At 44.0% G+C, this 24,366-nt stretch overlaps 3 protein-coding genes across 4 annotated transcripts; all 3 read left to right on the forward strand.

Moving 5' to 3' along the window:
* The first annotated feature begins 1,619 nt into the window (after positions 1–1,619).
* On the forward strand, positions 1,620–3,370 carry LOC115504368 (olfactory receptor 1F1-like). The gene has a single exon (XM_032591610.1). The coding sequence runs from the start codon at positions 1,887–1,889 to the stop codon at positions 2,826–2,828; it is 942 nt and encodes a 313-aa protein (XP_032447501.1). The 5' UTR covers positions 1,620–1,886; the 3' UTR covers positions 2,829–3,370.
* A 3,687-nt stretch (positions 3,371–7,057) lies between these two features.
* Positions 7,058–10,123, forward strand: LOC115504367 (olfactory receptor 1F1-like). 2 transcript variants are annotated; one of them, XM_030301307.1, is made up of 2 exons: positions 7,058–7,877; positions 8,574–10,123. In XM_030301307.1, exon 2 carries the CDS (start codon positions 8,616–8,618, stop codon positions 9,549–9,551), a length of 936 nt encoding a protein of 311 aa, XP_030157167.1. In that variant the 5' UTR covers positions 7,058–7,877; positions 8,574–8,615; the 3' UTR covers positions 9,552–10,123. The 2 variants fall into 2 exon arrangements, with proteins under 2 accessions (XP_030157167.1, XP_030157165.1); XM_030301305.1 differs by having other exon boundaries at positions 8,612–10,123.
* Positions 10,124–16,018: 5,895 nt separating this feature from the next.
* On the forward strand, positions 16,019–22,641 carry LOC115503997 (olfactory receptor 1F1-like). Its single transcript, XM_030300596.1, has 2 exons — positions 16,019–16,798; positions 20,597–22,641. The coding sequence occupies exon 2, from the start codon at positions 20,601–20,603 to the stop codon at positions 21,552–21,554; it is 954 nt and encodes a 317-aa protein (XP_030156456.1). The 5' UTR covers positions 16,019–16,798; positions 20,597–20,600; the 3' UTR covers positions 21,555–22,641.
* The last annotated feature ends 1,725 nt before the right edge of the window (positions 22,642–24,366 follow it).

Genomic DNA, 24,366 nt, shown 5'->3' on the forward strand with positions numbered 1-24,366 from the left:
GATACTTCCTGGACTCAGAAATTCTATGTTCCTCATTGGCACCCATGTTATACTAATTTGTAAATGGACTCAATAATGGTTCATAGTCTACCTCAAATTAAATACATAATAAAAATATAGAATATAGGATAAAAAACTTGTCAGCTGACCCTGTATAAAAATGACTACTGCTATATGAAGAGAAACACAAGACACTGTTTACAAATGATATTTATCCAGAACGCAGATGACTGAGCAGAGGACGATAGATGTAAATATCACTTAACATCTTTAGCTTCTACGTACTGGACATGGTTCGAGCCCAGTGCCTCGATGAGGTTAAGGGTCATGAGATGTTTAACTCAAATTACTTCATTTACACAACTGTACAAGGTGAATATTATTTTGTGATTCTGTGAAGGTTGATAGATTTCTCAAGATTACACAACCAGTAATGGCAGATCTGGGAATTAAGGACACAGCTGTGTGAATTCAAAGTTTATTCTCTTAATATGTAGCATCATGTATATTTCCTAACAAGGACACTACCCCTGTGGGAGTGGAGTATAAAATATAGGACCGTAAGTTTTCTCTAGTAGGAAAGTTCTTGCTGATGATTTCCCCCAAGATTGTTGCCAAGCCCTAAAGCAGTAATTACATAACTCCGACAATAGGTCTTTATTACCAGTGTTGGGCCTAAAAGAGCCTGAGGAGGAAAAGGGACAATTACTTGCTCCTTTTCTCTAATGAGCCTCTTAGGGAATATGGCCCTAGTGGCCATGGTGGCTCTCGTAAGGAGTTGGCCCTCTGATTCTCTCAAACATCCTTCCTGCACCAAGGGTTGAGTCTCTGTGCTTTAGCCCTTGTTCATGCAGACTTAGCCTGAAAACCCCAGTGACAAGTCCATTCCCCTCAAACCAATAATCTCTGGCCAGGTCTGGAAAAGTGAAGCAAACCTGGGACTCCTGGTGACTGTCATAACTGCCCTTCTTTCCGGGTAAGAGTCAGATCAGTGGGGCTTTACCAATCACTGATTGTTAAGGTGGAAGCCTTTGCAGGGGCACGCCTCGCTACATCTTTCTTTTAAGTGGAGCCAAGGAAACAGTTCTGAGATCATCAATCATCCCTTGCGGTCATATATAACCATCTATGCCTTGTCTGTTTATGAGACCTGAACTGTAAGGAAAAACAATTGGCCGAGTGTTTGCCCATATGTCTGGATTATTTCCATTTCCATTTTACAAGTTAGACTAGAGGGAGCTCAGTGGATATAACCAAGAAGGACTGGCTCAGAGCTCCATAAATTGCTCAGAAAATGTGAGCCCAGGAAGAAGCAGCAGCAATGTTACCATTCTGAGTGATTACTGATAACATCTACAGAGAAAACATCTTCACAATGTGTAGCATGTCCGGATTAGAGATGATGCAACTGAAAAATGTTCTCTAAGGCAACACCACTAATGACAACAAAGACATCAATATCCTCTATTAAGGCATATGCTTACTATATTTCAGTCTCTGTGGTAACCACAGAGCGTGTGTTCTCCAGTACTATGAATATTAATGTCTCTATTAATATTTTTATATCTTTAGTGATTTATGACACTATTTAAAGATGCGTGATCATGGTAGAAAACTCAAACATACAAAGAATTTCCGGACAAAACCATTGTCCCAATCTCTCAATGTCCTTCCAGAGGCATGGCCCTCATTTTGATATTGAAAGAGTGCACGCACAAAAAGGCCATCAGTGGCCAAAACACACAGGGAGCAGGGTTCTAATGTCTCACCTGTGTCACTCAGTTTTTCTCCTAGGAGTCTTCTTAGTTGCACAACCTTGACCATCATTTTCAAGGCTTTTGAATTTTTCCTGCATTGTCTGCCTCTGGGCACCAGCTTCTAGCCCCATGAGAGGAGCAAACCAGTCGAGTGTCTCCGAGTTCCTCCTCCTCGGGCTCTCCAGGCAGCCCCAGCAGCAGCAGGCCCTCTTTGCGCTCTTCCTGAGCATGTACCTGGCCACGGTCCTGGGAAACCTGCTCATCCTCCTGGCCGTCTGCGTGGACCCCCGCCTGCACATCCCCATGTACTTCCTCCTCAGCCACCTGTCCTTTGTGGACATCTGCTTCTCCACGACCACCGTCCCCAAGATGCTGGCCAACCACATCCTTGGGACTCAGGCCATCTCCTTCTCTGGGTGTCTCACACAGATGTATTTTGTGTTCATGTTCGTGGACATGGACAATTTCCTCCTGGCTGTGATGGCCTATGACCGCTTTGTTGCCATATGCCACCCCTTACACTACTCGACAAAGATGACCCACCAGCTCTGTGCCCTGCTGGTTGCTGGGTCATGGGTCATTGCCAACCTGAATGTCCTACTGCATACCCTGCTGATGGCTCGACTCTCGTTCTGTGCAGACAATGCCATCCCCCACTTCTTCTGTGATGTGACTCCCCTCCTGCAACTGTCCTGCTCTGACACCCACCTCAATGAGGTGATGATTCTGACTGAGGGTTCTCTGATCATGATCTCTCCATTTATTTGCATCCTGGCTTCGTATGTCCATATTACCTGCGCTGTCCTAAGAGTCCCGTCCACGAAGGGAAGATGGAAAGCCTTCTCCACCTGTGGCTCGCACCTGGCCGTGGTTTCCCTCTTCTATGGCACCATCATTGCTGTGTATTTCAACCCTTTGTCCTCACACTCTTCTAAGAAGGACACAGCAGCTACTGTGATGTATACCGTGGTGACCCCCATGCTGAACCCCTTCATCTACAGCCTGAGGAACAGGGACTTGCAAAGGGCTCTTGGAAAAGTGGTTGGAAGAAAGACATTTTCTGTCCGATGAGAGAATCAAAGCTGAATCTTATTTTCCTGAAAACTTTTTTTTTTAATCAACTGAGTATCAGAGAGCAGATGTTTTGTCAAAGGGAGTCTGGAAACAAACTTATTCATGTCTGTGCTAGGGGAATGTAGATGACAATTGTTACTTACTTACTTACCTGTGGTCTGAATTCACCTGTACTCCTGCTGCATCTACCAGTAATGATATTTCTTTTTTAATGACTAACTTTTGAATTATTTTACACCTAAGTCAAGTGTTTCCTTTTTAAATGGTCTGTCTGGAAGGATACAGGTGACACATATTTTTGAACATTAGAATTACCTGGAAGCTTTTATAGTCCACTGATGTCCAGGCTCCAACACTGACCAAATAGATCAGAATCTCTGGGGGTGGGGCCACAACACTGAGATTTAAAAAGCCTCAGATGATTCTAATGTGCAGTCAGAGTGGAGAATCTTTGGTCCTTGTTGTATTCCTTACACGTCCTCTGTCTTGGTCAGTCATAAAAATTGGGTCACAGGAATGATAACAGAAATTAGTTTTGAGGGATGCCTGGCTGGCTCATTCAGAAGAGCCCGCAACTCTTGATCTCAGGTCGTGAGTTCAAGCCCCACGTGGGTGTAGAGATTACTCAAAAAAAAAAAAAAAAGATTTGAGACTCAGACAAAAGAATAGAGTAAAATATGAGGACTAAAGTGGGTAATAAAATTTCAGGTGAGGCTCAGAGACCCAGGTGGGCATGTGGCCCAGAGTTTCAAGAGGCAAAGCAGCACAGAATGGGGAAACATTTCGATGGTGAGGATCCTGGTTGGCTTTCATACCATGGAGCGTGGGGTCAGTAGGGCAGTCTTTGATTCCAGGGGAGCAAATCAACACTTCCTGTTCCCTCTGCCTGGACCAGTTCCCCCTACTTTCTTCTCTGTGGCATGAAGGAACACACACCCCCTATCAACACCCTCCTGCACTTTCAAGAAGCAAGTCAAATGTCACCTTGTCATCCATGATGGCTCCTGATTCTCTCTTCTGATTATTGAGCTCTCTCTTTTTTCCTTTGGTTTATTCTTCCACTCCAACAAGTGCTTTCCACAGATTATGAACTCTTCCATACCCCAATTCACACAGTACTTGCCCTGTACCCCAGTGCCTGGCACTGCTCCCAGACCAAAGCCTAGCTGAAAGGAAAGAAATAAAAGGGTGAATGCATACTGCCTTAGCTTTTAATTTGGACATTATTTCTTGAGTAGGAGTTTTGTTTTTTTTTTTGTTTTGTTTTTTTGTTTTTTTTTTTTTTAATTTTTTTTTCAACGTTTATTTATTTTTGGGACAGAGAGAGACAGAGCATGAACGGGGGAGGGTCAGAGAGAGAGGGAGACACAGAATCGGAAACAGGCTCCAGGCTCTGAGCAGTCAGCACAGAGCCCGACGCGGGGCTCGAACTCACGCACCGCGAGATCGTGACCTGGCTGAAGTCGGACGCTTAACCGACTGCGCCACCCAGGCGCCCCTCTTGAGTAGGAGTTTTAAAAATTGCTTCCTTTTAAACCAATGTTAGGTAATACCTAACATACCTGTGTAGGTAATACCTGCACAATATGGGGCACCAGAAATCATAAAGAATAAAGCAAAAATAACCTGCAGTCTTGCTGCTCCAAGATGGCTGCTGTTATACACCTGTGGATATAATTTTAGAAAAGTTTCCATATGAAATCTTTCCATATAATTTTGTGTTCCAATTTTCCACTTCCTTCTTACCATGTCAGTAGAAGTCTTAGAAATGTGATTTTAATGGCCACATAATATTTGATCCATTCACGAATGCATTCCCTGACTCTGAACACTTTCGAGTGTTTCGGGACTATAAGAAATGCTGCCACATACTTCCTGGTGCATAATTCCCTGTTTGTGTCCCTTAATCCCACATGTAGCCTCCCTGACCACTTTCTTCAGCTTGCAATAGAAATTAAGGTCATCACTTCTTTATGTCTTCATTACTTCTGCCCCACCTTACCGGTCACTTATTATCAGGGGTATCCAGTCCTTCCTTCGTGGTGTCAAAGCACCCAGAAGCTCATTCAGAGGGATCAGCCCGTCCTCCTTTCCCCACCCAGGTGAAGAGACAGAACCGGAAGTTGGACCCGTCCATTGGCATGATTGTGCGAATGACTAGCAAACAGTGCAGCTCCTGAATCTCAGTCTTGTGTGGTCTGCTGTAGACCTTTTTGCTGCAGCATTGATGATTGTGGCTCACATCCCTTTGGGGGCAACTCTTGCACCCTCCTATGGCCTCAGGTTGCAGCTATCCGAGCACAAATTTACTTTATTCTCCACTGAAGTCTGACTCTGGGCCATGGTCAGACTACACCCACAGGGGCTTCCCACTCCACTGTGTCAACCAAGAACACCAGCTCATCTTTGCCCTTCTACCTTTGACACCCTCTCTGAATCCTTGGGGGGGGTCTGTCTTTTTAAATGACATGGACTTCAATCTGGTTTGTTTCTAAGATATAGCTATATCTGTAAGATAGAATTCAAATACGTGTATATGAAGATGATAATATTCTGATACTTAGTGTTTTTATGGATTGATCTGTAAGGCTTTATAATGAACATTTCAACTATTTTTCTATCTATTAATAACTTTTACTTTTCTTATTTGATGTAAAGTTTTGGAGGCCATAGAGGTTCATGAAGGTTGTACCTTTATTATGGATTGTATCTTTTTGTAACAGGAAGATCTTTTTGTTCTCTTTAATCCTTTTAATATTAATCAAATACTCCTTAAGGTTAATATGAAATCCCTATCTCTACTTTTTCTTGGACTGTGTTGGCTCGTTCTCTTGGACTTTCTGAAATAGTTGACTTGGATGAAGGATTCTTTCCCTGTTTGTCAGGTTGTTCTTTTTATTTATTTTTTCTTCTAGTACATGAGAAAAAATTGGAACACAATACTTCACCTGAAATTACTCAACTACGAAAGCCTCCGTCTCCTATTCACTGTTAAAAAACAAATAAAACTTTATGAGTATAAAATTAATACATGTTTGATGGGAGACAATATTCCATGGGTCTCTTGTTTTTCTGTACATTTTGTGAGAAGTGACAGTGAGTGCTTCTGTTCTATATAATCTCTTCAAGAATGTTTCTATAGTGAATGGCCTTGGAAGATGAAAATGGTGCCTTTCCAGAGCAAAGGGAGGGTTTTTCACTGTCCACTCTAATAAATATAATGTTTTCTTCTGGGGAAACATCAGGAAGGCTTATTGCCAATTACAAAGGTTTGATTTTTTAAGGTTGGGGGTCCTCTCCTCTAAATCGCCCACTATGCACACAGGTGCTGCCTGGCCTTATACATGTCATTCCGTGGGAACTGGGGCTTAGGGAACTGGTATAAATGCTGATACACTGGGTCCTATTATTCGTGTGAGTAATAAAGTCCTTTGTCTCGGACCCAAGAGTTTTGTGTCTTCTGCCACTCTCCTTGAAATTTGCAGACTAGCTTGTTAGCTTGTAAGCAGGGTAAAGTCTCAGACCCTTTATAGTTCTTGACACTGCTTATTGAAAAAAGTTTTTGGAAAATGCAGAAGATGATCAAGAAGAGAGAAAAAGTATCAGGAAAACCTGAATTCTGAATATTTTTGTTTCTACTTCTTCATTTATCATTTTAATTATGATGATGCTCTGACAACAATAAGGAGGGCTGAGCCATGTTGGCTGACCAGAGCACATGTGCTCAACCACAAGGCTGTATTGCATATTATATACTTTGAAAATGTCACTTAGGGGTGCCTGGGTGGCTCAGTTAGTTAAGCAGCCAAACCTTGATTTCAGCTCAGGTCATATAGAGTACGAGTTGATTATCCACTCATTCACTGATGGAATCAATATTCTTTTTCTGCTAAAATTAACCACTATTGCTGTTTCTTGTTTGCACCAAGAACCCAGAGTGAAACACGCTGGAATGTAACCAGTCGTCAGGAAAACACTCGATCCCAGAATTGGAACACCATGAAGATTTTCTCCAATGAATATCTTCTTTCTCTATATTTATTTCTTCAACCCTTCTCTGCTTCTCAGTCCATCAGATGGCAGTGGTCAGGCAGAAGACGGTTGGATCTATACATTCCAGCCAAGCCACATAATGAGATGGACTGGCTCTCCTTCAATCCTAGTTCCAAATACCCTGGTCCAATCAGCTATGGTGAAGGAAAGGGCATATGGAACAAAAATGGCGTCTGGGGCCCCACAGTTACTACTATTTGGATTAGGGGCTTCTGTTCAGGAAAAAGGTAAAACAATGTAAGTTGGATTGAAATCCCAAAGGTATCTGCCCCTGAGGCCTGGAGTTTGCAAATGACAGCATGCTGAGTTCTCCTGGAGACAACATCCCTTAGAATCAGGCTATCCTTTATCCATGATGCCATGATGCATTATGCTCAGCTCTGGAATGTGCTCTCAACATTCCCATCTGCAAAACGGAGAAGATCAGGCATCACTCATCTTCTCTGAAGATAAGTAGGCCTAAGAAAACCAGAGTTATATGGAAACGAAAGAATAGCCCAGGGTCTTAAAAGAGGAAGTAAGAAGGACAGGGATTTAATAACTGAATTTTCACACATATATGTGCACAGGCCCAGATCACTCAGGTCCAGGAGAATTTTGTCTGGGACTTGTCTCCATCAAGCTGGCTTCATTTCTAGTATCTTCCATGTTCTGTCTCGAGGGTTACCAATAAAACCTGAGATAGTATTCTTTGTCATTACAGTTTCGACCAAAGGGCCAAAAGTTGGCAAGACAATCATTCTTTTCTCCTCTCTAATGAGGCTCTCAGGGAATCTGGTCCCAGTGGATGTGAAGCTCCTGTAAATGCTTGCTCTGTGATTGCCCCAAACATCTTTCCCAAACAGAAGACTAAGACCACGAACCCCCTGCTCTTCAGTCACTCAGTACCTACCTCTGTTTGCAAGACATTCCAATCCCTACAATGAAGAGAGGTGTTGACCAGTTATGCAGAGGTGAATAACACATGGCAGCAATAGCCCCAAACTCCCTCAGGTAAGATGACAGCAATAGAGACATTGGTTTCTATCAAGATAGAAATTTTTCTTTTTTTTTTCAGAAACTTCCTCTGCTCTATCTTCCAAATAGAGGAAGTTAATGCCAGCAGTGGCATCATATGTTACTTAGGAAGAACCCAGTAATAATCAGTTTTTTCTCTCATCTCTTTATGAACTATATAGGAGTTGAGCGGGTCAGGGGGAGAACTAGGAAATGTAAGCAGAGACACATAGAGTCAGGTGTGTGGATATCTGTCTCTTTTTAAGTGTTAATGTTTCTGTTTCTTTTTATGTTTATTTATTTTTGAGAGAGAGAGAGACAGAGAGACAGAGACAGAGACAGAGAGACAGAGAGAATGCCCACGACAGGGACAGACAGGGAGACACAGAATCCACAGCAGGCTCCAGGTTCTGAGCTCTCAGCACAGAGTCTAAGTCAGGACTCAAACTCAGGAGCTGTGAGATCATGACCTGACCCAGAGTGGGACGCTTAACTGACTGAGCCACCCAGGCACCCCTACTGTGTGTTTCTCAATACAAAGTAAGGATTAGTGAATCCAGTAGGAAAAACATCAGAACTCTGTTCGGAAGTTGGGAGTATGGGTTGGACGGGCACATCCTCTTAGCGATTCTATGAACTGATTTGCAAATGTGATCGTGCCTGGAGTCTGATTTGTTAACGATCCCTGTATAGGTATCTGATTTCACTGCTGTCTATTTATCTGAGTCCAGCCCCATGAGAGGAGCAAACCAGTCGAGTGTCTCCGAGTTCCTCCTCCTCGGGCTCTCCAGGCAGCCCCAGCAGCAGCAGGCCCTCTTTGCGCTCTTCCTGAGCATGTACCTGGCCACGGTCCTGGGAAACCTGCTCATCCTCCTGGCCATCTGCGTGGACCCCCGCCTGCACATCCCCATGTACTTCCTCCTCAGCCACCTGTCCTTTGTGGACATCTGCTTCTCCACCACCACCGTCCCCAAGATGCTGGCCAACCACATCCTTGGGACTCAGGCCATCTCCTTCTCTGGGTGTCTCACACAGATGTATTTTCTCTTTGAGCTTGCCGACATGGACAATTTCCTCCTGGCTGTGATGGCCTATGACCGCTTTGTTGCCATATGCCACCCCTTACACTACTCGACAAAGATGACCCACCAGCTCTGTGCCCTGCTGGTTGCTGGGTCATGGGTCATTGCCAACCTGAATGCTTTACTGCATACCCTGTTGATGGCTCGACTCTCGTTCTGTGCAGACAATGCCATCCCCCACTTCTTCTGTGATGTGACTCCCCTCCTGCAACTGTCCTGCTCTGACACCCACCTCAATGAGGTGATGATTCTGACTGAGGGTTCTCTGATCATGATCTCTCCATTTATTTGCATCCTGGCTTCGTATGTCCATATTACCCGCGCTGTCCTAAGAGTCCCGTCCACGAAGGGAAGATGGAAAGCCTTCTCCACCTGTGGCTCGCACCTGGCCGTGGTTTCCCTCTTCTATGGCACCATCATTGCTGTGTATTTCAACCCTTTGTCCTCACACTCTTCTGAGAAGGACACAGCAGCTACTGTGATGTATACCGTGGTGACCCCCATGCTGAACCCCTTCATCTACAGCCTGAGGAACAGGGACTTAAAGGGGGCCCTACGAAAAATGGTGGACAGGAAGACATGCTCTTAGTGATGACAGTAGAATGGACCTATCATTCCCAGCATTTTAATCTTTGCCAATTCACTGAATGTAGTAATCAAAGTGTTTGCAAGGAACTTAGAATACTCTCAGTACACAGTTATGAATGAACTCAGACTTAAGTACAACCCTGTTCCTTTAAATAGGTAATTTTATTTGTTTCTAATTATTGTATTTCATATTGCTTTGCCTAAGGACAAGTTTTTCCTTTCTGGGTGATCACGCTAAAAAGTTGCATGTAATAATTTTTTCCCCACTTCCTTTTTTGGAAATGCTCTCAGAATAAGGCAGTGTTTTTTCAATCTTGGATACATGATAGTATCACTTGGGGAGCTTTGACAGCATATATACAGATGTTGGGCCCAACTTTGACCAATTAAATTCTTATTTTCTGGAGTGGGATCCAGGCATTGGTATTTTTTCCCCTTTTAATGTCTGCAGGAGTTTCTAGTGTAATTTTCTGAGTTGACCATCAGGCTGCTTTGGAGTTACTGTATGATTGCTCATTATCAAGAGTGAGCCTTGGCGCATCTCAGTCGGTTCAGCATCCGACTTCAGCTGGGGTCATGATCGCCACAGTTCATGGGTTGGAGCCCCATTGTTGGATTCTCTGCTGATGGCTCAGAGCCTGAAGTCTGCTTGGGATTCTGTATGCCCCTCTCTGTCTGCCCCTCCCCCTGCTTGTGATTCCTCTCTCTCTCTCTGTCTCAAAAATAGAGATAAACATTTTAAAAAAAGAGTGAGCCTAGAAACCCCAAAAGGAAATCTGATGTCTACTGAGGGTAATAACAATAGAGGTGAAAACCACTCACTGAGGTTCTCTCTGGGCTCATGTGTTCCTGTGCTGAGACAGCCTGTCCTTTGGCTCAAGGTACATTTCTTAGCGTCACATAGAATCCAAAGAACACTTCATAATTTTTAGTGCTCTCACTAGTCTGTTTAGTCTGCTCTAACAAAAATACCATACACTGGGGTAGCTTAAACGACAAACTTTTATTTCTCAAAGATCGAGGCGTCAGCAGATTTCGTGTCTGATGAAAGCCGGCTTCCTGGTTTTTCTGTGTCCTCATGTGGTGGAAGGGGTGAGGGAGCTTTCTGGGGTCTGTTTTATGAAGGCACTCATCCCTTCATGAAGGCTCTGCAGCTCATGACCTAGTCAGCTCCCAAAGGTCCCACCTCCAAATACTACACATTAGGGGGTTAGGTTTCAACATATTAATTTGGCGGGGGGGGGGGGCAGAAACAATCTGTGTCAGTGTCTCATCATCCAATTTGATTGCCTTGCCTTATGGGAGTATATTTAGCATAAGATGTTCCTTTGATTTTGGAGAAACAGATTAACATTTGCTATGTCATCTGTTCAGGGCGCCTAGTCCTTCTATCCGAGGGCCAAACCTTCCCTGAACCTTCAAGATCCGAGTCGCTATTTCCCCTAGGAAGCCTTTGATGATTCCTCTAGGCTCAGATTCTCATTCTCTCTCCTGAGTTCCCACAGGAAACTCCTCTTTGATTTATTATGTACGTGATTCTGTGTCGTCTGTTTATTGCTGCTTCCTCTCCGCTTTTCCTCTTTGCCCTTAGGGCCCTCTAAAAATTGTGGATGTTCAGGGATCACATACAGAAACTATTCACCTTGGACACCATGAAAATCTGGGCTCCTGACACATATTACACAAGCAAACCTTTAACATTGAATAGGTCAACAAAAAGCATGTGCCTTCTGAGAACCCAACCTGAGACATCTTTTAATAATTGTAGCAGAATGACAACAAAGGAAAAGAACACATCTACCATGTTGTGTAACAAAAGGTTAAGCACTAGGGTCTAGTCCATTTGCCACATTACTAACCATTTATTGAAACATTTAGTATTTTTTAATTTGAAGATATAATTTTACAAAATACAGTGTTGCTATTGAGTCATTTTGCTTGATTTTTCTGTGCATGTGGCCTTGTTTAGCATTTGTTTCTTTTTAAAACTCACTACTCCAGGGGCGCCTGGGTGGCGCAGTCGGTTAAGCGTCCGACTTCAGCCAGGTCACGATCTCACGGTCCGCGAGTTTGAGCCCCGCGTCGGGCTCTGGGCTGATGGCTCAGAGCCTGGAGCCTGTTTCCGATTCTGTGTCTCCCTCTCTCTCTGCCCCTCCCCCGTTCATGCTCTGTCTCTCTCTGTCCCAAAAATGAATAAACGTTGAAAAAAAAAAATTAAAACTCACTACTCCATTAGCTCCTTAAAACGCTTGTTTTTGACTGTGTCTTTTTGCCCCCTTTGCTTTGCCACCTCCTCCTTTTCTACCATCTCATAAGCATTTTCCTCTTGGGTTTTATACTTGGATTTCTTTTCACTCTATACTCTGTCCCTGGGAAATTACATCTACTTTGTGTCTAACCACCTCTATGTTCTGGTGACTTCCGAACCCATATCGGTCTGACCTCCCCTTGACCTGTGTACCCAGTGTCCAACCTGGATGTCTTCACATCCCACATTTCCTAAGTGGAACCCATCAAGTTTCCACTGCCACCATGGGGCACCACATGTGGTTTCCACACCATGATCCATCCCACCAAGCACAGACACATTTCTCTCCTGCCTGCACTGCCTATCTCACTGAATGGTTCCCAATTAATGTTGCATCCCTCCTATGCTTTCCATAATCCCACAGGTCCAATCAGTCACTAAGTCCTCTGCATTCTACCTCCCTGTCATTCCTCAATGTTATTCCCTACCATAGTGTCCCACAGTCGGCAAAAGAGATGTTCAGGTCCTAACTCCCAGTACCTATGAATATGACCTTATTTGGAAGTAGGGTATTGACAGATGTAATCAAGTTAAGATTTGGTCAGACAGAATTGGCGTAGGCCATGCGGCAATGACTTGGTGTCTTCCTAAGAAGAGAGAAATTTGGACATAGCCACCCACAGAGAGAACACATGTGAAGGAAGACACTTAGACACAAAGACCCTCGGGGGTGGGAAAAGTCTTCACCCTTTGCCATGTGAAGACTGGCAATCATTGGAGTGGTACATCTACAAGCATCACTAAGGATTGTTGACACCAGGCAATCCTAAGTGATGGGACACTAAGGGTTGATGGCAGCCACTGAAGCTTGAAAAGGTGCATGGAATACGTTCTCTCTCAGAGTCTCCAGAACGAACCAGCCTTGCCAACACTTTAATTTTGGACATCTAGCCTCCAGAACTGTGAGGGAATAAATTTCTGTACTAATTTATGGTACTCTGCTATGGCAGGCCTAGAAAACCAATACACCACAATCGAACTGCTTGCCTTATCCTTCCTATAGGACCTGTACAACCTTCTACTGCAGGTGTCTGCATTCTTCTGGGGTCTTCCACCATGAATATATATGGTCCTTGAATTAAGAAATGGTTCATTATTCACATTTATACACAGTGTTAGGTCCTGGGTCTGGTACATATAAAGTGCATGTTTCATGAATAATGAGTAGCAAAAGTCAGTACCCTCAGGGAATTACTTTGTGTTTTTCTTCCTATTCTCCTTGCCCTAATTAGGCTGTAGTCTGTGAGTGCAGGGACCAGGTTTTTCAAAGGTATCTGCAATGTAGGAGTTGCTCAGTAATTATTTACCCAAATAAATGATTATATGAATGAATTACTATGGGGAGGTTACTGTAGAGGATGATGAAAAAGTTTTCTAAAGGAGTTGATGGGCTTGGCTCAGCTCTCTGCCACATCACATCAGACTTTAATGAAGCCTGATATGCATGTTTTAATGTATTTCAATGGTTAATGGTTTAAAGGTGTTAATGGTTAATTGTTTACATTTAAAGTGGTTGAAAAAATATTGAAAAAATTAAAAGTAGGTATATTAATTTTTTTAATATTTATTTTGAGAGAGAGAGAGAGTGTGTGCACACATGCACACAAGTGGGGAAGGGGCGGGGAGAGAGAGAGGGAGACATAGGATGTGAAGTGGGCTCCATGCTGGGACACCTGGGTGGCTCAGTCAGTTAAGAGTGTGACTTTGGCACAGGTCATGATCTCACAGTTTGTGAGTTCGAGCCCCACTTCAGGCTCTGAGCTGTGCTGACAGCTCAGAAGGCTCTGAGCTGTGCTGACAGCTCAGAGCACAGCTCAGAGCCTGGAGCCTTCTTTGGATTCTGTCTCCCTCTCTCCCCTTTCCCCGCTAGCTCTCTCTCTCTCTCTCAAAAATAAATAGACATTAAAAAAATTTTTTTTACTACTAACTGAGCCAGCCAGGTGCCCCTAAACTCACATTATTTTAACCACAATATTTTATTACACCCAAACCAGTATCTTTTACAATTTTACTTTTCTAAGGACAGAGTCCCTCCTTGACCAAACTCTAGTCAGACTTCTCCCTCACCTCGACTGTGCTCAACTTTGACCTAGAAGACTTGAACAAACACTAACACAGCATCTAACATCTCGAGGGCACATTCCTAGTATCACCCTAGGTACCCTTACTGCCTACCTCGGAAAAATCAAGGCTGCCTTAAGAATGAACTAGCTCAATTAACACCTGAAGATAGCCGCTTGGATTTCACAAGGACCAACCCCGTTACCCAGCTTTTTGTAATTTTTCATTTCCTTGACTGCTCAAGCTCCCGCCATTCCCTCTCCCTACTTCCCCATTCTTCCTTTAAAATGTCCAATCACCTCTGCAGAGAATGGAATGGAGCTCAGCTCCTTCTCCTACCGTCAGTATTTACTGAATAAAATCGTTTTTCACAGCTTTAATGCCTGGCTGTGTTAATCTTTGACACTAACTTAGTAGAGGTAAACTCATCAGTAAAGCTTTCAAAACCTTTGCCTATCTCTGTTTCAACTGAGAGAAATGCCCTATTTGATAATTTCTCTTGACTAAGGGAAGGTCTTAAATTAGATTAACTGCCAGCTTACTGATCGTATCTTTAAAATTCTGATACTTTGCTAAACGATTAACTTTGCTTGGAAAAAAAAAAAAAAACACTGCATTGGTGAATTATTTACTTTGATTACTAAACTTTTTGGGTCCCTTTACATTTTGGACTTCCGCCTCCCAATCCGGGGTGTCTGGAGACTCAGGCGCGCCAAAAGCACCTCCCTAGGCCATGCGCAGGCGCAGCGCGGGAGAGGCGGACCAGGTCGTATCACTTCCCGGAAGCGCTGTACACGCTCTCAAACGGATGCGATCAGAGGATGCGTCGCTCCCGCCCCCCGGGCTCTTGCCCAATTAGACAGGAGGGGCGGAGCCTCTGCTCTGCGCAGCCTCCGCTCTGTGCAGTCTCCGAGGGGAGGCGCGGCGTAGTCTTTCCCCGAAGTGCAGCGGGCTGGCAAGTCCAGCGTGGAGTGGGGGCTGTGCGTTGCCGTAAGTGGCTCTGACCCTTTTACCCGGAAATGGCGTGAAGAGGCACTCTGGGGTTGGTGCCTACCAAACCTGGGCAACTGGCGGGTTCCGTGAGCCTTCCTCAGCCCACCTGCGCCAGTCCTTTAGGGCTGTGCGGGATCGTCTGCCCTTCCCAGTTGGGATGGGCTACAGGTGTTCACGACTCCTGTCTCCTAGTTCCACAGGCTGGGACTGTGGGAGGTCAAGGTCTGACTTCGATTTTGAATATCCTTTCAAAAGGCAAGGTTGGCTGAGGAGCCAGCGGCGCACGAACGGGTGCAGGTGGCTCGGGTCCTTCTCAGAGTAAGGGCACCTCTTTCTTCGAGGACCAGGCATAGCCTGGGTGATGGCTAGAAATGCATAATCTCAGGCTGCATCCCATACTTCCTGAATCAGAATCTTCACGTTAACGACATGCCTAGGTGATTTTTGTGCACGTTACTGTTTGAGAATTGCTGCTTTAAGCTTCGCATGATTTCTGGTGTAGAAGGCAATGTTGATGAATGCGTTTGGTTCTGGAGACGGTGGCCTATACTGCAGACGTAAAGGAGAGGTTAAGGTGTGAGTCTTGTGCGTCAGACTTAGGATCTTTATGCGTTCCAGGTATCACTTGTCACTTAAGGTGGTATAATGAAAGTGATATGATACAAGTAGATAACCTATGTGAGCATAGGTACAGGGAGTGTACAGAAGCAATCAGGAAAGGGAAACTAATATACACAATGAGGCATTAGTCAACCTGAGGTTTAAAGACTGATAGGATGTGTATTAGGAATGAATCTATTCCATCTGCTTAGCGTCCCACAAACATAGTTTCTAGGCAAGGAATTCACTTTATAATAAAAGGAATGTGGTCACCAGTTGCCAAGATGGCCCCCAGTGATCCTGGTCTTGTGTAGTCCCTTCCCACATTGACTTAGGCTGACTTTGTGTCTTTTTTTTTTTTTTTTAACGTTTATTTATTTTTTAGTGGGAGCGGGGAAAGGGCAGAGAAGGAGGGAGACCGAGAATCCGAAGCGGGCGGGTTCCGCGCTGACAGCAGTGAGCCCAATGTGGGGCTCAAACTCAGGAACCGTGAGATCATGACCTGAGGCAAAGAAGGATGCTCAACCGACTGAGCCGCCCAGGTGCCCCTGACTTTGTGTCTTAACCCATTCTGGCTGCTATTACAAAATACCCTACACTGGGTAGTTTATAAACAACAGATGTTTTTTTCACAGTTCTGGAGGCTGGGAAATCCAGGATCCAGGTGCTGGTGCATTGGTGTGTGGTGAGAGCCCACTTCCTGTTTATAGATGGCTTTTCTTTTCAGTGTAACCTCACATAGTGGAAGGGACAAGGGAGCTTTCTCGGACCTACTTTTATAAGGGCACTAATACTCTTAGTGAGGGTTCTGCCCTCATGACTGGATCACCTCCCAAAGGCCCTGCCTCCTAAGGACCCTACCATCACCTTGGGGCTAGGATTTCAGTATATGAACTTGCTGGGGACATAACCATTCTCTCCTTAGCACCGTGCAAACAGCAGAATGTTGTGGAAATGATGACGTGTGATGGTAGGAGCTCCATCATAAAAGATAATGTGATTTCCATGTTGCTCTCTTGAATCTCTTGTTCTGTGGGAAGCCGATTAACTCTGTTGCAAGGACATATGAAGTGGTCTCTGTGGGGAAGTTCATGTGAGGGACTGAGTTTCCTGCCAAGAGTAGCATGAGGGCACCGCCTTGGAAGACCATCCTGCAGCCACAGTCAAGCACTCAGATGACTGAGTCCCTACGGACAACTTAACTGCAGTCTCATGACAAGTCCTGGTCGAGAACAACCATTCATCTAAACCATTAACAGGTTCCTGACCTATAGGAATTGTGTAAGGTAAATGTTTTGTTTTTCAGTATACAGTGTGAGTTTCATACCAGTGGACAATATCTGCTGAACTTTCTGCCAACCAGGAATTTATGGGGCAAGGAAACAAGAGGTAGGAGGAGTAGACTCGCACCACTTGTTGTAATACCTGATGATCTCCTTGCACAGTTTTGCTTCTTATCCCAGCAACACTGGGCTCTGAAGAGACTTCTTGCCGGCCAATTTGGACTCATTTTGCTGCTGGATAAACTGACCAAAAAAGAGATTCTAATATTGTTACGAATTTGACGATGACTAGAAAATAGTTTTGCTGCTACACGATGCTAGCAGAGAGGAATATGGATGGCAAGATCTCCTGGAGAGGATTCTGGAATTGCCATGACCTGTGAGGGCAGCTAATGAAAGACTAAGATAATCTTGTATGGGCAAGGTCATAAAGAGGTCAACTCTCTCTGACATGAAAGTTTGGGTGTATATATCAGATTTTATTTTATATTTATTTTTATTTTTTAATATTATTTATTATTACAATTTTTTACTATATCAGATTTTAGAAATTTGAACAGCCAAGATGCTGGCTAAAGACAAAGGGAACGTGAATTAAATTGTGGATAAGAAAAATTACTAATATCAACTAAGGATTCATGGCTACTTGTGGAAATGAACACTACAACTTCCAGTCATATTTTCTTCCTTCCTGTGTTGTGTTTTCGTCTATGTATTTTTGCCAGCTAGCTTTCTTCTTCTTTTCTCTGCCTTCGTTCCTCTCTTTTACGTACACATGGCATATGTAGTTACTGGTTAGCTTTCAAGTTTGATTCAGAAGTAATAGAATGTCACGCTGGGAACATGATTGGAGTAGCAGAGATCCCGTTATGGGCCTGGATACAGTAACTGATGGGCTTGAGTTGTTTCCATACTGTGAGCAGTATAGTTGCATTATGTTTAGGCCAGATAGTTTCTCTTCTACTGAAGCATAAATTGGTAAGAGGGATATGTGTTAATGTTGTGTGCAACTGGAGGGCTGGATTCTAGAGGGCATTTATCATGCTTTTTGCCTTCCCAACTTCTGTGACGTTTCTCAAGCTTAGGTAATTTCTCACTTCATAATTCTGGTTGAGAAAAAGCCAGCTTCTTCCTACGTAACAGGACACCCTGAATAATTTATTTTCCAGCTGCTCTTGCAGCTAAGATGTGGGCATATGACTACCCATCAGGTATCCTGACTCTGCCTCTGACAGGAAGAAGGGGAGACCAGGAGGACCTTTCCCAGCAGTGGCAGTCGTTGCCGGAAGTGGATTCCCAAGTGCTGCTGGTGGCATCCCATGTCCAGTGATAGCTGTGTCAGAGCCGTGAACTGTAACATTTCGGCTTGGCGTCAGCAGAAACACCTGTGCTACTCAAACCAGTTCTGTGGTGTGATTTGGGCCATTATAGTTGGTGTGTGACCTTCTGAGCCTGGTTCTCCACCTGCTCAGTGTTTTTGAAGGGTACCCATTCAAGAAATCCTTTTCTGATTACCTCAGTAAGACTTGATTTTTGTCATTCGCAACTAAGAACTGTGAGTGAGGCTACGATGTAGCCAATCATCAGAAAAGGTCTTGAACTCTGAGCTGGATAGCCATCTCTCCAGCTCATCTCTACTTTTCTCTGTGTTTGCATTCTTTGCCCTTCTCTGTAGACTTTGCTTCTGCATCTGTGAGGCAGTCAGGAAAGAGTTGCAAGCTTCTAGATTTACGTATTTAGGCCAAGTCCTCCCTCCCCTAGCTACTTCTGGAAGAAAGAAAGAGAGAGGGTGGGGGGGGGGAGGAAAGAAGAAGGAAAGGGGGCAGAGAGAAAAAGAAAGTAAAGGAAGGGAAGAAAGGAGGAAGGGATGGAGGGAGGGACAGAGGGAAGGAAGGAGAGAAAAGAGAAAAGGAAAAAGAAGGAAAAACTGAGAATTACCCACAGGTCCTCAGTCTCAGTTCCAGGTTCCCTAATCCAGTCACGAATCATCACTGGACAGGAGGTGTTGGGCTGCTGGATTCCACACCCCTGTGATGCTCGGATTAGGGGACCATTTTCAGAAAAGGGTGATCCGTTGTGAGCTGGGAAGACACTGTGAAAAAATCTACTCCAGGAGCCTGGGGTTTCTCAGTCATGGTGTGCTATGCCATCTCTGATAGATATGTTACCCACCCCACCCCCCAATTACAAACAGGTTATCCTTTACACCAAATGCTTTAAAGGATTTAGTACAACTCCGTAATGCCACCCTGAACCCCTTACCAGCATCCCTATCTGTAAGTGACCAGATATGAAAGAAAAAAAGGGGTTCACTCAGGTAACACTGCAATAACCCTAGTTTCTGACCTAGAAAATAAGAAAAATCTTTTAACAATAAGATTTTCACATCCACAGACATAAGCCCAGATCAGCAAGGTGATGCAATTTGAGGTCTCAGGGAATTTTCTCTGAGACTTATCTCTGCCCAGATTTTTTGTCTCCAAGTTCTGACCCAGGGGTTAAATCCTTATACTTTGTCATCACTGTTGGGTCCACAGGGACCAGGAAATAGGTGGGACAATTAATTTCTGCTTGTCTCTAACGAGGCTCTCAGGGAATCTGGTCCCAATGGCCATGGAAGCCACTGTAAATACCTGTTTCTAGATCCTCCCCAACATCCTTCTCTACACAGAGGTCTCAGACCGTGAACCTCCGCTTCTCACTTGCTCGGGATCTACCAATATTTCCACTACTTTCCATTCCTTATATTAAAGAGGAGCATTGGTTGGTTCCTCAAAGGTAAAGAACCCTTGATAACAACAGTACAAACTTCTTCCAGGTAGGATTATAACAGATTATATATACATATACATATATACGTGTGTATGTGTGTGTGTATTTTTTCCACTAATGCGAAGAGCTTTCTTTATCAAACCTTCCAGATCCAATGGGGTGCCTGGGTGACTTAGTAGGTTAAGCATCTGATTCCTGGTTTCGGCTCAGGTCATGATCTCACGTTTTGTGAGTTCTAGCCCTGCATCGGGCCCTGCACTGACAATGCAGAGCCTACTTGGAATTCTTTCATTCCCTCTCTCTCTCTGCTCCTCTCCCATTTGCTCTCTCTGTCTCTCTTGAAATAAATAAACTTAAAAAAAAAAAAAAAAACAGATCCAAGGAGTAATAGAAAGAGTCCTGAATCCATCAGCTGGAGCTTGAGATAAACCCAGTAATAATCAACTGTTTCACTTATCTTTGTGAGCTGCTAAGAAGTGGGAGAAAGCCTGGCAATGTTAGAAGAAACATTACATAATGGTAGAGAAGGGCTGTGTTTGTGCCTGTTTGTTGTTTTTATATTTGATACAATTTTAAAGATTAGTGCAATGGGACTAGCATCATCTGGTACTGGGAGTTGGAAGCTCAGGGTGTAGAGACCAGGGGTGGATCCCGACTGAGCAATTCTTTTTTTTTTTTTTTTTAATTTTTTTTTTCAACGTTTATTTATTTTTGGGACAGAGAGAGACAGAGCATGAACGGGGGAGGGGCAGAGAGAGAGGGAGACACAGAATCGGAAACAGGCTCCAGGCTCTGAGCCATCAGCCCAGAGCCTGATGCGGGGCTCGAACTCACGGACCGCGAGATCGTGACCTGGCTGAAGTCGGACGCTTAGCCGACTGCGCCACCCAGGCGCCCCCCCGACTGAGCAATTCTAATGCAGGTTTCGTTAACGTGACCATGTGGCTGGATGGAGCTTAGATTGATGTGTCCAAACCCAGAACTTCTAGGTTTCTGAGCTCTGCCTCTCTTCTCTGCACCTGAGTCCAGCCCCATGAGAGGAGCAAACCAGTCGAGTGTCTCCGAGTTCCTCCTCCTCGGCCTCTCCAGGCAGCCCCAGCAGCAGCAGGCCCTCTTTGCGCTCTTCCTGAGCATGTACCTGGCCACGGTCCTGGGAAACCTGCTCATCCTCCTGGCCATCTGCGTGGACCCCCGCCTGCACATCCCCATGTACTTCCTCCTCAGTCACCTGTCCTTTGTGGACATCTGCTTCTCCACGACCACCGTCCCCAAGATGCTGGCCAACCACATCCTTGGGACTCAGGCCATCTCCTTCTCTGGGTGTCTCACACAGATGTATTTTGTGTTCATGTTCGTGGACATGGACAATTTCCTCCTGGCTGTGATGGCCTATGACCGCTTTGTTGCCATATGTCACCCCTTACACTACTCGACAAAGATGACCCACCAGCTCTGTGCCCTGCTGGTTGCTGGGTCATGGGTCATTGCCAACCTGGACGTCCTACTGCATACCCTGCTGATGGCTCGACTCTCGTTCTGTGCAGACAATGCCATCCCCCACTTCTTCTGTGATGTGACTCCCCTCCTGAAACTGTCCTGCTCTGACACCCATCTCAATGAGATGATGGTTCTTATCGAAGCAGGGTTGATCATGATCGCTCCGCTTATTTGCATCCTGGCCTCGTATGTCCATATTACCCGCGCTGTCCTGAGAGTCCCGTCCACGAAGGGAAGATGGAAAGCCTTCTCCACCTGTGGCTCGCACCTGGCCGTGGTTTCCCTCTTCTATGGCACCATCATTGCTGTGTATTTCAACCCTTTAGCCTCACACTCAGCTGAGGCAGATGTAGCATCTGCTGTGATGTTCACGGTGGTGACTCCCATGCTGAATCCCTTCATCTACAGCCTGAGGAACAAGGACATAAAAGGGGCTCTTGGAAAAGTGGTTGCTCTGAATATTTTTCTACCTGGTAATCAAATGGGCTAAGAAAATCAGGCAGGGAACTAGTTTCTAAGACCATATTTGCCTTTTCTATTGTGCAAAGCTCAGCATTTGTCATGTGAGAGAATCATCTAGTGTCTGTCTTGGGAGACCAGATTTGACACAGCCTCTTCAGCTAAGGATGGAAAGCAAGATCCTTTTACCAAATAACTTATGCACCTGTTAGTGCCCTGCAGCCCAAACCCACTAGCGACATATGTCTTGTTGAATGAGTGTGGTTTATTAGGCTCAGAGGGGAGAATACATACCATCGGGAGTTGTGAGTCATCTTAGCAGGAAGGTGTTAGACAGGATTTACAAAAGCCTGCTTGTCTGAGGTGAATTTAGTGAGGATTTAAGGAAATGGGTCTGTGCTCTGGATTTCACACTGTCACATAGTAGGGATGATTCTGATGGAGTATCTTAAAATATTTTATCTAGGAGGGAAGACTAGACTAAGGCAAGACTGTGATTGGCAGAGAAGTAGCATTCGTATCAGCCAACATAGGGGGAGTTTGGTCATTTTTGTGGCTTGGACAGTGTTCGGACATGATTACAGAGTGGTCTCTCTTTGTCTTGCTCCATGGTGGTCACAGAGCGGCCCTGTGTGGTACTGTGGTTGTGTTCATCCTGAGAACATGGCATCTATCTGTGAGTGTCAGGACTGGTTTGTCTTTCTCACAACAGAGACGCAGAGATAAGAGTACATCTTATGGGAAGCTCAGACCGGTGGGGGTAGGAAAGGGAAGGGTTCATTTAGGGCTCCAAGAAGCCCTAATTCTGCCACGAATTCAAGCTAATTATTTGTTATTTTCTTATCTGAGCTTTCTGGGTCACACAGCATTACAGCAGGAATAAGTGTGAGATACACAAGAATATCTTCGAAAATCTCCGCTGTGTCAATGAACTGCATCTTTTTTCCACACTGCCTTCAGTTTATGTCAATGCGCTGAGATATTTTACATAGTTACTAATTTGTATCCTGATTTCCCACTATAATTTTATAATAAAGCTTTTCAAAATTGCTGTATAGTCTCCACAATTTTATTTTGCTATACTGATGTATTTCCATCAAGTTGTTCTAGCAAAATATGCTGAGTAGTAATTCTGTTTCTAAAATAAAACGTAAGGAAAGTTTACTATAAAATTATAACTCAATTTATTTTGAAAGTGATTGCAGAACATAACCTGACCAATATTGAAACTGGTCAAAACATCACTGAAAAGGATGCTCTGGATTTTGAGGAGCGAAGAGGAAAATAGGGTAGTTTCCTTTCATTTCAGAGAGAGAGGCAAAATGACATCTTGCATAAACACTGACAGAACTCACAATCGGGGTATTTCTGAGTTTATCATGTGATTTTTATATTTACGTATTTGCGTCTCCATATGTTTGCCAAATGGAATAGATGGTAACATTTTCAATTTTTAGTCTACATATCCAGGAATTCTTCATAATAAGATGGAAAGTACCTGTTCCTTGAAATTTTGAAGGAATCCCCCAGCTTTTGTTTCATGTATTTTGGTGGCCTGTAGTTAGATGCATATATGTTTATAATTTTTATTTATTCCTGTTTCATCCTTTTATCCTTTTTGTCCTTGCCTAGAAATAAAATTTATGGGCATAGAGTTGTTCATATGGTTGACTTTAAACATAAAACTGTCAGTTATCTTACCCGCAAAAATGGGTTTATCTGGAACTAGGAGAGAATTGCAATTAGTGACGAGCATGCAATGATGAAACCACAGGCATTTCCAGAAGACAAAGAGGACTGCTCTTGCATAGAGCAAGATGGGGAGTTGGGAGGGGCCGTCATAAGCAAAAAGTCCATTGGAGTAAATGGCGTTCTGAAGTGTCGTGCTTCCTTATTGGCTGAGTTGTGATTGTCACTGGCTTGGTTCTTTCTAGGCAAGGACAAAACCTTTCTTTCTCCTGCTGCGGTAGGCGGTAGTGTCTACTCATGAGGCCTCTCTTCCTGTTGGGTCTACGGTTGATGCCAACGGCAGCTTATGAGAGCTTGTCATTCTCACACAGTGGGGAGGTTAAGCCTCCCTACTCCGTTCAAAGTGAAGTTTCCTTTTATCAATTTTCACAATGATATTCCTTTAGTGCCCTTTTCATGTCCAAAGGATCCACAGCGATGACCTCATTCTCATTTCTCACAGTAGTATTTGTGCCTTCTCTCTTCTTTTGCTGGTTAGCTTGGCTAAGGGTTTACCAAATGCATGGATCTTTTCAAAGAACCAGCTTTTGATTTCATTTGTTAGTTTTCTCTATTGGCTTCCTGTTTTTAATTTCATTGATTTCTGTTCTGATTTTTATTTGGGTTTTCTTCTGTTCACTTTGGATTTAATTTTCTGTTGTTTTGTAGATGTCAGGGTAGAAACTTAGATGATTGATTTTAGGTCTTTCTTTCCTAATATATGCATCCAGGGCTATAAATCTTCCTCTAAGCATGGCTTTCACTGCATCCCACAAGTTTTGGTAAGTTGTATGTCCATTTTCATTTAGTTCAAAAATATTTTTACATTTCTTGAGATTTAAATAACCATTTGTTATTTACAAGGGTGTTGTTAAATTTCCACATATATTTTGGTATTTTCCAGTTATCTTTTCTGTTATTAATTTCTAGTTTAGTTTCACTGTGATCGGAGAGCATACTCTGTATGATTTCTATTTTTTAAAATTTGCTAAGGTGTGTTTCATGGCCCATATGCGGTCCGTCTTGGTGATGTTTCTCGTGCACTTGAGAAGAATGTGTGTTCTGCTGCTCTTGGATGAAATGTTCTATAAATGTTCAGGGGAGTGTTGGAATTG

Source organism: Lynx canadensis, chromosome E3 (assembly GCF_007474595.2).
Source record: "Lynx canadensis isolate LIC74 chromosome E3, mLynCan4.pri.v2, whole genome shotgun sequence".
Classification (NCBI taxonomy): Eukaryota; Metazoa; Chordata; class Mammalia; order Carnivora; family Felidae; genus Lynx; species Lynx canadensis.